The sequence below is a fragment of the Photinus pyralis genome, unplaced genomic scaffold, assembly GCF_008802855.1.
Source record: "Photinus pyralis isolate 1611_PpyrPB1 unplaced genomic scaffold, Ppyr1.3 Ppyr1.4_LG7, whole genome shotgun sequence".
Taxonomy (NCBI): Eukaryota; Metazoa; Arthropoda; class Insecta; order Coleoptera; family Lampyridae; genus Photinus; species Photinus pyralis.
Window position 1 is genome coordinate 13,239,544 of NW_022170738.1, and position 12,556 is coordinate 13,252,099.

The window sequence follows — 12,556 nt, forward strand, 5'->3', positions numbered from 1 at the left end:
AAGAAACTAATTTGCTTATAAGGGTGTTATAATGAGGCATAGATCTCGAAATTAAATTATTTATAACATAAGTCATAACATATCGAGCAGTTCCTTCAAGAATATCGTGCATAACATCAACCGCAGTATGTTCAAAGGGATCGAAACCATTTAGCTCAAGCCAACAACATGATTCCTTTATGCCAGTTTTGGATACATCCTTCATCTCAAGCTGCTGAAGGTATGAATTCATGTCCCTCATCAGTTCATTGTTTTGGATAGTCATACTTTGCATGCATTTTTTTGGAGCATTGCAAATCCTACAATAGTGATTAGCGACGAAGCTTTCAGTGAAACCAAGTATAGAGTTAAGTCCTAAATTATCGCCAGTTAAGCAGACTACCTTAAACTTTATGACCCCCGTGAAAAATTCTGTGGTAATGGTAATACCTGTAGTGTGCAAATAATTAAGTTCATCAATGGCTGGTTGGAACACTTTTTTGTTTTTAAATTGGGTCTTGTCGGAAGAATGACATAGAGATAACATAAAAGTGTGGTTTAGCTGAGAAACGATATGTGGAGGAAGTGCAGGTATAGAAACATATAGACCCCCTAATTTATGAATGCCCGCATGGCTCCCTAGTACATTGGATATTTCAAAATCGTCGTAGAAAATAACGAGCGGCAGAACAACAGTCAGTGGATCATTACTTAAAAAAGGTGATTTATATAGGTTCAGCCAAGCAGAGCCATGCATAACATTTTCCAGGCATTGGTTCGGCTCTTGGGTGTCGTATCTTCTTTCCTCGTTCTTCTCTCCACCCCATGTTGCCCCTCCACCTAACTCTTTTAGGTATTCGACAGTCTCTTTCAAAACAGTACCAATAGAAAAAAACTTAAGCAATACATTTCTCAAGGGAATCAACTCCATTGTGCATGTCCGAGGAGTTATAATTAACCTATTGTGTTTCATTAGTGTTTCTCTACGATAGCCCAGTACTACTTCCATTGGTGAAATGTAAGTTCCTAAAGATGCGAAGAGCTGAAACCTTTTATATTCTGACCGTAGGGGTTCCAAGCAGTCATCAAGTAAAATTAAAGTCTCCTTCAAAGCTGACTGGACTTCATCAAAAGTGCTTCCTTCTTTCACCAAAGAAAGGAATTTGACTTGAAGATTTTCAGAAAGTTGTTGGTGGAATGATTGCATACCGTTCACAACAACCTGCACAGTGGAACGAGGAATGGCAGGGTTACTATACAATGACGCAAGGAACTGAGAAGTAATTGCAAGGAGTTGCTCCGACAGATCCACATTTCTCATGGAATGTTCATAAGCTACAATATTAAATCTGAGGGGCTCTAGAACTCCGTCATTGACATTATCGTAATTAACATTATCACCAGCAGAAGAAGGTCCTGGCTGTGGAGTTGATCTATGATTTGAATTTATTTCTACATTTATATCTGCAGTAACATTCTCATGCTTTGATTTCAAGTGACGACGGAAGGCATCCAAAGATGTGAACTGCCTGAAGCAGCCAGATTCACCACATTTGTATGCCAGCCATTTACGAAAATGAGTGAAACAATTTTTCCTTATGTGAAGGAGAAGGTCCTTCACCAAGGGGAATCGTTTCTTGCAAGAATGACAAGTTAACATCTTTCCTTCAAGCCGAGATCAACAAATAAAGTTTTCACTGCTGCAGTTGGTCTATCGTATGAAGTCGATATGCGATAAAAGCCTTTTTGAATAAAAAGCCAAACGTCATAAGCTAAAGGGGGATATTCTGCAGCAGTGGCATGTATAATTTTAAATGTATTATCAACCGCTGAAATTAGGGAATCAAATTTGTACCGTACCCGTTCCACTATTACAAGGCACTCAACTAGTGATGAGAGTGACTCGCCTACTACGACAACCAGTGGTTGAAAAGTTAAATTCCAGGACTCTAGTTGACGTCGCTTATCTTCAAGCGTAGCGTCGAGGTCTGCGATGTTCGAGACGTGAAGAATGAAATTGGCCCTCACTTCGGCCCTGCTCACTTTTATCCCCTTCTTCTTGGTTGTTGTCCCCGTATTAAAGATGTACGGCAGGAGGAGAAGGCTGGTGTTTAGTTTACTCTCGATATTCACCTCTGAAACAATAGAAAATAAATAATAGTAATAGCAATATTTATTTTATATTTAAATTGAACTAATATTGCTAAACGTACCGTCAACACTTGATAGGCAGGTCTGAATGTTCTCTTTAAGGAATTCGTCCTTCGTAGTGGTACATTTCGTGGCGGCCTTCTGAAGAATCTTTGTGCTTACACTCTCCAGTGATTCACGGAGCAAGGCTTCGTCTTTGTCGGGAAAAATCCGTTGATAATCTAACGCTAAGAGTCGATATCCGCTGGGTCCCTTAAGTATGGGAAACTCTTCAATATAATCATGAAGATTCCCAGGATTATGATATAGTTTCGCCAGCCGGGCCCTAGTTGTGCAACCCCAATGGCGTTCCACTTCCTCCCAAGGTGTTGCGCCTTCCACTGCGGTTTGGCAGAAAAGTATTGACTCTTCTACCCTTTCACTCTCGCCTAAAACAATCAGAAAAATATTCACATTATACGATTCGTTTGATGTGTAGGTATCTAGTGGGTATGGCACAGTGATGTGACGTTTTTGAACAGACTGCCAATACACTTATTTTCGACTTCATTTAAAAAATTTTTAATTTTATTTATTACTGGTATGAGGTACAATTTGACATTTGAGTATACACAAAAATAGTCAGCTGTTAAAAAAGCTATCAAGTGACGTCTCTGAATCTTTTGTTGAAACTATATAACGAGAAATTCACAGAGTTTCACCTGCCATGCTTCACTATGGACGATTTCACTACCTTCCATAAAAATCGATTATTTTGACATACTCACATAGAAGTGTACCAGTAATGAATAAATCTAATAAATTTTGAAGTAAAGTCGAAAATAAATATATAAATAAATAAATATCTCAAAAACATCTCTCTCACTCTGCCGAACCCTGTATATATGTATCAAGATTCTTACCCGCACCAAGGGTGGATAAATCAATGGGAGCTTCCTTTCTATTCTCTGTTCCCGAGTTCTCTGAGGTTGTGGAGCTAGAGGTGCCTTTCCGCTTCCGAAAGGGTTCTACTGCCTGCTTGCTAATAAGGTTACGTCTCTGTCTCAAGTAATAATTATACAGACTGCCGGATGGGTTTCTCTTGGGCTTTCCTTGTTGGGCAGAAATGTATGCTGTATAGTACAGCACTGGTGATTCACAGTTAAAAAGCTGTGCAATGCCTCTGGCGAGGGTTTGGAACCGTGCGAATGTAATATGAACTTGGGGATTGCGCTCAAATTCGTGATTAATTAATAATTTTACAATCTCCTTTCTTTGTCGTTGATGGAGAAGGCCAGTTTTGGCAGCCTCGCTGCTTAATATAATACGGCCCTGCAGACTGCTTAGCAGAACATTCCTTACCTGAATGAAGAAATAAAATAAGTGTATTGCAGGTAACGAGGCCATACAGCAAAAAGACAACAATTAATTAAATCAGCGTTACAACAAAATTGAAATAAAATAGTAAAACCATAATCCCATAATCTGCTTCTGACTTATCTAAGTATACTTGACTAATTGCAATACATACGAAATAAAACTTACATGTGCCGCATCATCTTGTTCCAAGATAGGTGTTGGGGGTGTGGGATGTGTTGGTGGAATCTCGTGTTGAGGCGACAGCAAATTCTGTTCCTCAAGTGAACCTGCTGCAGCTTGTTGGAGTGGAGATTCCACAAAGTTATCTCGAATAAAGCTCGAAATATTTGTGAGGAAGGATTGGGGGCTGCCTGGATCCGTACCTGATCCCTCAATACTAATCTTCTCAGTGGAGAGCTACAAACAAAACGACATGCATTAACTTATTCTAATCTACAGATCATGCACCTTGATCAAAAATTACACATTCGTAGGAAATTAGTTTGTGTGATAGCGTCGAGTGAGCATTTCTCACACAACGGTGAAAGACATGATACATGTATTGAAATTATTTTAATTAAATGCAGTTTTCCAATAATAGTATTAATTTTCTAAGGAGCCATCTTACACCCCCTGGTAAACTTACCTCTATGGAAGTTCCCAGAGATTTAAATTTACCAGTAGGTGGGTAGGTACCACGGTGAGTTACCACGGTGATATTCCGCGTGGTAGGTACTTATATACTCGTAAGCACACGACTTACTAGAAAATATGCACAAAATAAATATCTGTCAGATATCAAGTTATGCGATAGTTTCAGTAATATCATTTATCTGCACATATCATCTAGTACCCATAATATAAGTTGATATATTTGTAAAATATAAAATTGGCAATCTTTAGCTCCCTAGGATCGACTGATTAAAAAAAATTGGCTTACTAACCCTGTTTATGTTTGAACACTCATTGTCGGCTTTCCACAATGTTAATTGAGCTAACAGTTTAACTCTGTCCCCTAGTACTGGCACTAGATTTGCGACATCACCTTCTGTCAGTAAGGTCAGTGCTGTGGTATCAATTCGGTTTTCTTAAAAAGCAAATGAGAATAAATCGTTAAATGTGTATTTTTTTAGCTTTAACCAAACTAATTCGGACGATACAGGGTGTTTGGCGCCACCGAAGTATTAAACGTTTTAAGACTATAATAAGGCAATCATCCTAAAAAAATGCACACGTCTGTAAGAGATAACGATCTATTTAACTACAATGTCTTGTAGAACATGCCACTTCCTGTTTACCGGAAGTCGGTCCCAGTTTTGTTATGTTGAATTGAATGCTATTTGAATTTTGATTCTTCAGAAGATTCCTCGTGCAATGGTATTACATGTCCCTATGTCTATTTTATGTTTTTTAGTTATTCCCTTTTTCTATAAAAATTGACCTGAACTCACTAGTATGGAAATACTCGTATTTCCGTTATGCTACCAACTCAAACGAAAACTATTTCAGGAATTAAAGTGGCAGAGTGGAACTATCATTGTTTTTTTCATACTAGTAAGTTCGTCAATTTTTAAAGAAAACATAGAATATCTCAACAGTTGAAAATAAGCATAGGGATATGTAATACCATTAGATGAAGAATATACTCTTATAGAATGAAAAAGTCAAATAAAAAATATAGCCTTCCATTTAGAACAACAAAGTTGACATCGACTTCCTGTATAACCGTCTAATAGGTCAATTGCGGAAAATACCCTGTATACAATCATTGTTCTTACACTTGTTTTAACATTAATTAATAATAACAATAAGATAGACTTTATTAGACTATTATTGTCATATTATGTAGGCCCAAAATGTTAAAGAAATGAAATAATGCACATGAACTGCACAAAATAAATTAAAGAAACAAAAATACCAGCTTTATATTTAGTATACCTTTATATTTAAAATAATAAGAAGGCATACAAATACAATGTGTCCCGTCGATGCACTAAAGAAAGTCTTTATTTTAACTAAGTAATTATAATTTCCAAAAATTATTTACGTAACTGCAGTACCCTCAATTAACCCATTTAATACCGTTGGTGCATTTTCGAACCACGCCCTTTAATTTGTTTATATTAACAATTTTAGCTCTTCTGTTTCTGTTATATCAGTATGTATTATAGTATTCAACAAAATATTTCTAACAAATTTTATTGCTCTTTTGTGATTAGTAGTAATTTACAACATAAAACGTATCATTTTGTCAGTAAAAAAAAATGTAGCCAAACATTTGTTTTCCAATTTTAATTTTAATTGTTATCAAGATCTTTATATGTTACGAGCAATGTGGTTGACCGGTCAATGTTAATAATTAAATATTTTCACATACTTTCATAAGTGGCAATAGTTCCTCCCCCTTAAGCTTCCGGGGCCGTTAAAAAAATTTGCCTTCTCTTAATAATTGACCGGACTAACCCGATTGCCAGTAACATAAATAGGGGATGAAGTGAGTGTCGAGGAAATGTCAGAAGACCATTTATAACCACAACCAAAAACAAAAATTCAATTTTTTTAATTTCATTAGCTTGAGATTAATAGGGTTAATATCTGCAGTACCTAGGTTAAATATCTTTACTACGGGATACATTGTACTATTTGGTAGTCTAGAAAAAGGAATTGCATCATTCAAGTTTTACGTAGGTTAACCATAGGCGCCCACAGGAGGAAGAACATCATTGGATTAATGCTATTATAGGAGACCAAAGCAATCATTGCAGATTTAAAAATAAACTGAATCTTGCAGGCGCCCATGGGTACTGGTGCCATGCAAATATTTATTAACTAATTACAATTCAAATGAAACTTACCTGCAAACACATCAATATATTGGAAGAACCCCCAATTTGTAAGGAGGTTTGTCACAAGTTGATCCATACACACAGTTGTTTTTTACCCTCTTTTAACACTCACTTGACCGACTGAATACAGAGTAAAGACGACTATGCTATGATATTGGCGCAATTTTGAAACGCGAAGGTACAGTGGAGCGTTTTTGAACGCACAAACGCGAAAAATGACACTTCATCAGATGAAAAGATGTATTATAATCGTATGACCTTTCAATATACGATTGTAACACGGTTATTTTCCTTCTGCTGAAAACTAAAAATGTTTAAATGATCTTATATTTGTTGGCGTACTGAAGGCGAAATTGGACGTAAGATACTTTCGCATCTCTATTCCGCAGTACCATAATGGTGAAATACCTTTAATCGACTGCAGGAAACAACACTGTAAGACACACTCAGATAACCAAGAAAGCGAATTTCGCATTACCAGAAATGATCCACCTGAGTCATGGTTGTACTATCTTAGGAATAATACAAATTACGCTTTACGAGAAACAGAGATAATACAGTGGTTGTTACTGACGGCGAAATTTGATGTAACAGTAATAGTAATTTATGATTTATCAGTATAACAATTTATACATTATTTTCGGTCTTGAATCAAATTACGAGAATGATGAATGCACTTTGACACTTTCGTGCACTGAAGAAAAAACCATAGTACAATGCAGTGCAACCCACACAAAATGCGAATAACGCGTTACTATGGGTGAAGTACCCACTATTAAACAATGCTTGCATTGAGCAATTACTACCTTACATATACTACAAATTTAGTCTTAAGGAAGACGACGGGGGTGACGTCACAAATGTGCAAAGCTAATAACGCGGTATATCAGATGAAGTTGGACCACTTGCGTCGAAAATGGTTACGTCTAACCCTGTGTTGTTTATAGACGTAATTTTTGGATAAAAAATGTCTTTCTTTTATACGTAATATGTATTTCATATCAATTTTCGCATTATGAACGTGAATTTGTTCGAAGGTACTGCGAATATCGATACTGACGACGAATTTTACCTTTCGCCAAAAAAGCATTTTTATCAGTGTAATAGATCGTCCTTTCATCTAGAAACTTGCACGTACCTTGCATGGAACTTTAAAATAATTTAAAAATTACCATTTAATTTAATATCCTCAAATTAAACGTCTGTCCAGTAATTAAAAGCTGACGGATTTCGCCAAGATTTAATTTACCTCTTGAATATGAATTTAAATTACCTTACAGCTTTAACGGAAAGCTGCTTATTTGCATCGCGGAAATAAAAAAAAATGTGCAAAGGTTGGAGTTTACTAAACCCATTTGTGGAAGGAATTAAAGTTGCGTTTAAATTGGTTTTGGGAAATCCCACAAGGAAACGCACACTTTATCTTCTACGGTTGTTGGAGTGTGTTTCTTTTCGGCGTCGTTTTTCGTTATGTGTAACCAAATAGCGTCTTTGGTGTAACATAAGGCGCAAAAATAAACCGTTACTTAGAATTAATGAACAGACTGGTAATTATGTGTCACAATCGTCGTATAATTCTGGTTACAAAAAAGTTTCAGATAAGAGAAAGAATTTTTACAACAGCAGCACGATGTATTGGCTCTCCTGCCACTTCGGTGCCTACCGGTTGATTGACAAACAGACCCACAGGAGAGAATTGGATGATGCAGTGAATGGTATATAGTAAATTAACAATACCTAGATGATATATGGAACTAAATGCAAATGAAACCAAAATCCTTTGTTTGGATTGGATTCTTATCAATAAATACAAAATCTGTTTTATGTAAGCCATCTTCACAGGTCAATTCCTTTAGGAATATTAAAATACAAAATTAATATGCAAATCCCTAAACATAATCGTCCACTACTCTAAAACGTGTATTTCAGTCAAAATAGTTCGGGGTAATTTTTGACCCCAATGTAATACGACCTCCGTTACTAACGTGCGGGTGGTAAAAATAAGTTGCACAAAATTTTGCTCAGTGAAAGTTTCTTCTTGGTGTGAATAAAGAACATTCAAAACTACGTAATAGACTAATACAACAAACTGTCGAGATAATGGAAATTTGGCTTCCCTGAAATCTATACACATAGAAGTTTAACGTCCAAAAGGACTCTTCCAAAGGGCAACGATCCCTTGTAGTAAAGGTAATCGTCGTTAACAATAAAATCTACAAGTTCCATTGCTAAATTTCAGGAATACTGTCTCTATAAGGAAGGCCGGTCCGGTCCAAGCGTGGTTTTACTGAACATCGTCATCTGCAGAAAGAAATTTTTAATACCTTTATTTTATTTATCTAAAATAAAAGGTTGTTTATCTTCAAGAGAAATTGTCGTAAATAATATTTGATTGAAACTAACGATTCTCAGGAAAATTGGATTAGTTTCCTTACAGATACCAATCCATGGACAATTTGAAGTCGTTTGTATTACATGGGTTATTGACACCGGATTTTCTAAAAAAATTAGTTTTTTTTAAGTTAATGAGTTCATTACGATTAACTAAGGTGAATTGTGCATCGAGAATCGAGAGGACTGTGCGAAATTATGTTATTACGTCTCTGTGTGGCTCCGTCAGGCTTCCACCGACTAAAAGTTGATATGTTTGGAGAAAAAATGTCCAGGATTGGCTAGGTAACAAAACACGTGGACACTTATTTTGGGGCGATTGCGGGGTTTGAGAAACACTGAGTGTTTTGGAGTTCATAAAAAAATTAAGTATACATTGGTGTTATTTACTTCAAATCAGGAGACTTATCAAACGACCCTTGTCATAATCGATCAAGAAAACAAGCAAGTGTGTATTCTCAAACTGTTACAAAGTGAATACAAACAAATAAATCTGTAATCTTGCAGCTGGAGTGCTTATTAATTCTTCACAATAACAACGGAAACATGTTTAACACTTCTCCGCTGAAATGAGTGTACAACTTTTAAATTTAAACAATCGCCTTAAAATGCTATGCATGGCTGTACAGATACAAAAGCCGTTCCATATTAGAAGTTATCTTCTTTTCACATTTTGCTGAAAATGAAATAAATTTAAAGATTGAAAATATCTGATTATTACACAGCATTGCATAAAGACACCAAAATTGTTTGAAACAGACCAGTTTTTAAATAAAATTATAGTCTCCTTTCTGTGACAGTATTAATACCAGGCGTCTTTTACCCTATGAGGGTATTATTGAAATTTTACAGAAGTATTTTATAAAATTCAGCTTGAGTACTGTTTCTGAATATGAGTGAAGTTTACTAACAACACAGAATAATGATCGATATACTCATTTATTTTAAAGAGAAAAAGAAAGTGCCAACAACACAGTCATTCATTAAACTTTTTGCACAAGAATTACTTTAGAAAATGCTAAACCTCCTTTTGCACATCATTAGTGGAGAAGATAAACGACCTTATTTATTTTTTTTATCGTCACACAAGTTTTTCTTCGGGCAAATACACTTATTTTCAACTTTTATCGGGTTTGAGGTTTAGGACGCCTCTATTTGGAGAATTTCCGATATGTGCGAGTTCTTAACCGGTCATCATCCTAAAAGCTTATTCCATTAAATTCTGTCGGAAGCCCAACTAAATTAAATTTTCGGTCAAACGACATTTCAACCCTCCATATGTAGTGCCCACCTGAAGGAGGCGAAGCTGAGGGTATTTGAAGAACCGCGTTGTAACTCTGTTAATGCGAATTTATATGATGAAGGTAGCTCTCTGATAAAATCAATTCTTTTAGATTTATACAAAAAAAAGCTCTTTTAAAATTCCGATAGTATTCGGTTATTGAATCGTGAAATGTGTGCTTGTATGTCAGAAAAGCGAACGGAAATATTGACGTTTTAAAGTCTTCGTAAGTGTGTAACAAAACTTGATAAAAAGGATGAGATACAAGGAACGTGAGCAAGGTGATATAAAATGCAATTTATCATCAAATGTTATTGTGTCATGTAAACATTAGTCTAATTACATTTCTTGATGCTGCGTGTAATGAATTTTGGGTTGTTCATGTTCGTTCTTCTAAACTTTTGCAACTTACGTACTTTATACTGGCTCCACTAAGCATTAACCCCCACCATTTCAGATTTTCGGCAAAATAAAGATTGCGCTATTCTATCTATAAGCGCCACTGTGCGTTCTTCTACCAGCACTAAGGATTTTGCTATAAAGCTCTTGATTTTCACTGGCCGGAGTGACGTCAACAATTTTCAATACGGGGACACGATAATTACATATATAATTTTTCTGGATGGGTAATCCGTCATTCCTTCGGATAATTACAGTTTTTCAGTTTTAATTTCTTCCAATTTTTCTATATCTCCTAAATCAAATTCCTTTTGTTCTTCAATTCAAAGTCTTTCGTTTCTTTGTATGTATTCAGGTTCTTTCTATTCTCCAATTTGTATTTCCCTTTTTCTTTTCCATAGATTCGTTAGTTACGTCAAAACCTTTAGTTCTTTTATAATTCTTCGAATTCTTCCGGTTTTTTAGATTATTCGGATTTTGATTCATAAAATTGTTCGGGTTTTTAAGGTTTTTAGAACTTTTCTTTTTTTAAAATCCCCATTTTTAGAGCATTTGCACAAAAATAAAAAAAAACGCGGTATTGTGGCCACTTTGTCCGTCCGTCCGGCTGTCCGTTCGTCCGTCCGTCCGCTCGCTTTGCGACGGTACTAGTTCTTTATCTTAAAAGCAATTGTTCTACTTTTTTCGCTATTTGGTTCGTTATGGTGTCGAGGCTTGCACCAAGGAAGGAATTTTTTCTGCGTTTATTGCTAAAAAAGTTATTGTAAAAAATTGCCGTTTATTAACCATCCTAGAGATCATTTATAATTTTGTATTGTTGTCTGTCGTCTGTCTGTTGGTCTGTCCGTCTGTCTTCCTTTGTCCTGTGAACGATAATTTTGTTTAGAAATGTCCGATCGCTTTTACATCTCCGTTAGTTATGAACTGAATTGCATGAAATTCAATATGGGCATAGCCTTAGCCATATAATACGCAATGCCAAAAGTTGAGCCGAATCTATTCAAAATTCACAGTGCCCTTTTCGCATCTCGACCATTTAGAAACCGAATTGCAAACTTTTTTTCTTATAAAAGTATTTGAATGAAATTTGATACATAGGCACTTGGGATAAAGGAAAATCTAACATTAGTTTCAAAATTTAGGTTTGCGCATGCGCAGTTCCAACTTTCTTATTTAGGAAAGCATTGAAATTTTAATTATAAACTGAAATTGAAATAGCATGTCAAAAATGGATTGCTCATGTGCAACGCTATCTTTCATATTTGTGGCCGGATTTTTACGATTTTATAGAAGTTGCATCTTACAAATGGGAAATGAATGCAAGTGGAAATGCGCTTTATGTAAATCGTTTACGATTACTTTTTAACTTGTTAAAATTATCCAGATCTTTCAGATCTATAAGTCCCTTCAAATTCACCAGATTTCTTTCGATTTTTCATATTCTCCAAATTCATCAGATTCCGAAGATTGCTCATATTATTTCAATTTTTCAGACCCTTACACTTCTTCGTATCCTTCCGTTTAGACAAATTTGTCTGATTCCTCAAATTCCAACAACTTTTTTGACGTTTGCTTAGGATTCCTTGGATTTTTCTATTTTTTTGGAAGCTTCTTTATTTCTTTCGGATGCTTTCCAATATATTCTCCTCGCTCCTTCGGATTCTTTTGATTCTACAAACTCATCAGATTCTTAGGGTTCCCCATATTTTGCATTTTACTTCCTAGTAATAAAATAAATATTAAAAGACCCTTAATTTTCATGATTAAAAATACCTAATTACCACTAATAACCAGTTTTCACAAGGAAGATTTTGTTAAATGACGATAAATTAAATTTTGAAGAAAATTATTTAAGGGGAAATGGGCCTATTTTTCGTTCAAATGAATTGCCCTTTTTACGGCACGTTTTTTATGGGATACGACTGTCGAATTAAGTTTCTTAATTCGACCGTGCTACTCGAACTCTTACTTTTCCTTGATTTAAAATAGTATGTCCTCGTACAAAGATGTTCAAAGGTTCAATAATTATAATATCCTTGCACTTCCACCAAACAAAAATTGACTTTCTTTACAAGACTTCCGTAAATTTTAGAGATTACGATTGCCGGTCAAACCTTTTTTGAAAAGAGACTTTTTAAATGTTGGTCGGTTCTGATATCATGCCATTAAT

At 35.4% G+C, this 12,556-nt stretch overlaps 1 protein-coding gene across 2 annotated transcripts; it reads right to left on the minus strand.

Moving 5' to 3' along the window:
• Nucleotides 1-1,511: 1,511 nt before the first annotated feature.
• Nucleotides 1,512-6,454, minus strand: LOC116176863. 2 transcript variants are annotated; one of them, XM_031495671.1, is made up of 6 exons: nt 6,324-6,454; nt 4,413-4,555; nt 3,655-3,885; nt 3,033-3,471; nt 2,193-2,558; nt 1,512-2,114 (listed from the first exon to the last, which is right to left on the minus strand). In XM_031495671.1, exons 1-6 carry the CDS (start codon nt 6,388-6,390, stop codon nt 1,633-1,635), a joined length of 1,728 nt encoding a protein of 575 aa, XP_031351531.1. In that variant the 5' UTR covers nt 6,391-6,454; the 3' UTR covers nt 1,512-1,632. The 2 variants fall into 2 exon arrangements, with proteins under 2 accessions (XP_031351531.1, XP_031351532.1); XM_031495672.1 differs by lacking the exon at nt 4,413-4,555 and having other exon boundaries at nt 6,324-6,443.
• Nucleotides 6,455-12,556: the final 6,102 nt, after the last annotated feature.